The 3,586-nt window shown below is 41.3% G+C and overlaps 1 protein-coding gene across 1 annotated transcript in view; it reads right to left on the minus strand.

The window, feature by feature from the left end:
- Nucleotides 1-3,565, minus strand: part of LOC109486408 (elongation of very long chain fatty acids protein 6-like) — a 10,669-nt gene extending 7,104 nt beyond the window's left edge. The window contains exons 1-3 of the mRNA XM_019790243.1: nucleotides 3,382-3,565; nucleotides 1,016-1,139; nucleotides 687-825 (exon numbers count right to left, since the gene is read on the minus strand). Coding sequence (XP_019645802.1) covers nucleotides 687-825; nucleotides 1,016-1,139; nucleotides 3,382-3,487 — 369 coding nt within the window. The 5' untranslated portion in view covers nucleotides 3,488-3,565. The remainder of the gene's footprint in view (nucleotides 1-686; nucleotides 826-1,015; nucleotides 1,140-3,381) is intronic.
- Nucleotides 3,566-3,586: the final 21 nt, after the last annotated feature.

Raw genomic sequence — 3,586 nt, forward strand, 5'->3', positions numbered from 1 at the left:
GTAGTGTGTGTGTGTGTGTGTGTGTGTGTGTGTGTGTGTGTGTGTGTGTGTCTGTGTGTGTGTGTGTGTCTGTGTGTGTCTGTGTGTGTCTGTGTGTGTGTGTTTCCGCTTGGCTCAGGTTGTAACGGATATGGTTAGTTTCAGTCTACTCCAGAGTGAGTCATTAATTACTTCTACACCTGGTAGCGCTCGCTGTTTTCACAGGTATCTTTCGTTACAGTTCAGTAACGTTATAAATGCATTAATAAGTCGTGAGTAAACAAAGGAACTTAACGCTAAAACCTCCGATCCGTTAATCTGGTGACCTCACTGGTTGGCGGTCAGCGTCTTTGCACTTATACAGGGTTAATTTCGTGGTACAGGATCTATAACCAGGTTCACTTTGTGGGTATTACAAATATCTAGATTATGTACAGGCAAAGTTCATTACTTTTCAAAGTTCATTATTTTTCTCCGATCAACACGTGGAAGATCTGATGCAATAAATGCCAAAGTTACAAGCGGCACGCCCATTCTACATACCGACAGCACGTGTCATGTTGGTAATCGTTCCTTACAGTTCAGTAACGTTATAAATGCATAAATTGACATATTTTATTACTTAATGACCTTAATCATATTTACTTGGTAAAGTATCTTTTATACATGATCTTCTTATTTCAATCGAATGATGAGTTGTTCCTCACTTTGCTGAGAGTGAAGGCCACAGCCCAGAACCCTGAGATGGGGGCAGTCAACCAGTGACCGTTACACAGGCTGTGCGTTAGGCCGCGCTCTCTGAAGTCGTGGAGCCACACCGCATTCAAACGCAAGGCACCCATAATGCTGAGAAAAAAGAGGAATAGATTCTGTATTATATCTTTCGTCCGGACATGTGTTCTACAAGGCATATCAGTGTACAACGTCTTTATGATCATTTTTAATGTTCGTTGGTATGAAATTGTTTTTGGTTCGTTGGTATGAAATTGTTTTAGTCCGTTGGTGTGAACTTGCTTTTGAATACAACCATAGTTACCTGAAGACACTGAGGCAGGCGCTCCAGATGGCCAGGAGAGAGCGCATGTTGTAGGCGGGCCTTTCCTCCATGTACCGCCGCCCGACCCACACCAGCACCACGTAGGCCGCGGCCAACACATATCCTGCAAGTTCGTTGCAATTATTTCAACGCCATGTCACTATTATTAGTCTTTACAGTTCCTTTAAGAAATCCACGCAAATCAAAATGTTTAGTTTGATGAAGCCGTACCTTTATCAGAAAAAAAAAAGGATTCATTAACATAATATATCTTTAATACAAGAACGCCAGTGCCAACACGGATTTTTTTACATTTTTTTTCACAAGCGCGTCAGATTTTGAGTTTCACGAGGTATGCGTGTACAATATTGCGTGGGATTACACTAAGTTATATTAATCTTTCGTGAGTAAACAAATGAACTTAACGCTAAATCCTCCGATCCGTTAATCTGATGACCTCACTGGTTGGTGGTCAACCTCTTATACAGGGTCAATTTCGTGGTACAGGACTATAGCCAGGGTCAACTTTGTGGGTATTACAAATATCTAGATTATGTACAGGCAGAGTTCATTACTTTTTAAAGTTCATTACTTTTCTCCGTTCAACACGTGGAAGATCTGATGCAATAAATGCCAAAGTTGCAAGCGGCACGCTCATTCTACATACCGACAGCACGGGTCATGTTGATAATATTCTTAGCCTCTACCAGGCTTCAGAGGCGGCTAAAAAGAGTAGAAATTGACCAAATAACATGCCAGGGGAGTTGGGTCACTAAAGGAGTACATGCAGTGTGCTGCAACCTCCGGAACTGCACTCCTTTAGCGGACCAACTCACCTGGCATGTTATCTATTTGGTAAATTTCCACTCTTTCCAGTACCTCTGAAGCCTGGTATACCGGTAAAGCTCGAGACTAATATATTCTTATTTCACGACTTCACACTGAAACGAACGCCGGCCCTTCTTACATTACTATCATAGGATTGTATTCCAAAACGATGTCATGCTATAGTTTTTCCTGTGCCCATATACGTAGTCTGAATCTTCTCAGTGACAGTTGGTGACATAGAGTCAACATTTTACCACCTTGCAGTTCTCCCTATTACGTATTCAATAGTCTACATGTACGTATATTGACAAATTGCAACGTTGTGATGTAACAAGTATATGGTGTTGCGATTACTTTTCGATTGCGTTACATCGCACATGCCCAGTAGGTAGAAGTCGGCCACATTTATTTATCGTGGGTCAACATTACCTAAACCATGTACTTTGACCGCCCTAAAACAGGAAAGATCTTTGATCGGCACTACTGACCGTAGCCACCAAGGAATTAGGTCATGAAGAAATAAACAAATAAACACGATTTTTCCGCATTCAAGGCTTATTTAAAAATCACATTATAACTAGAAAGGTTACATTTGCAGCAAAGCAAAGGCATTATGTTTACCTTCACATGGCCCAGCTAAACAAACTACTGATTTGTTTATTCTTTATTCTTAGTCAAACAAATTCATATATGTGGTGATCATGCAACAACTCAGTTCTGCATGGCGCTTGCAACTTGATGTAACCCAACACCAGTTTCCATGATGGCAGACGTCTGGTTCAGGTCATTGACCTTATTGGTTTTGAGAAGAAGAAGAGGAGGAAACAGAGCAAAAACAATATGTTTTCCTTCGGTAAACACAACAAGACCGAACGTGTTACGTGTAGATGATTGCGTATCCTACCATGTAAAGGTCAATTTGGTTAATGATTTCACAAGAACGACAACTTTTTGACACATGGTTGCCACCGGACTATAGGACGGACCGACACTAACAGATATAAAAATGTGACCTTTTTTGATGGAAAAACAAAAAAAAATGTAACATAATGTGACTAAAGGGAAAATATTATGAATAGTTTTGGAAATATGAATCCTGGTATCATGCGGATAATTCATAATATAGTGTCAGCTGATTGTTACACGTGTAACGCAACGTGTTGAGGGTAAAATTTAATGAAGTCTAGCATTGGAACATGTACGAAACAATATATGAAAGTTTATTGCAAGTCCGTGCCCGGAGGCTAATTGCAATTTACAAAACATAAAAGAACATTGAAACAGAGTATAAAATAACTAAAGTCTACGTGATGAAGGTAGCTGTCTAGAACTAGAACTAGAACTATGTCTAAAACTATGTCTGAGGGGTTTGACTTCTCTTCTGTAAATCATGGAAGACGTAATGTATACTCTTCACTGTGCATAAGTATCACTGAACTCAATAACCCTATAATACTGCAGCTCTCTGCCTTGAACTTTTGACACTCTCCGGCGAAGAGGGGGAGGGGGGGGGCTTTAGATATGTTGTCTGCACTCACCTGTTTTCCAGACATTACTGAACCACAGGTGAAACTCCGGGCCGTTAAAGTCGGTCTCAAACGTGAAGGGCGGAGGGACGTGGAAGGTCAGGTTAGTCTCGGCCATCTCGGGAACCTGTCGTAGCTCTGTCCGCCTGACCTCTGGGCTAGTCACAAGACGTCAGTACAAGAGCAAGCATGAGGGGACCGACCGTTTCTGCCTCGA

This window comes from Branchiostoma belcheri, unplaced genomic scaffold, assembly GCF_001625305.1.
Source record: "Branchiostoma belcheri isolate BF01 breed outbred unplaced genomic scaffold, Haploidv18h27 scaffold8, whole genome shotgun sequence".
In the NCBI taxonomy this organism is placed as follows: Eukaryota; Metazoa; Chordata; class Leptocardii; order Amphioxiformes; family Branchiostomatidae; genus Branchiostoma; species Branchiostoma belcheri.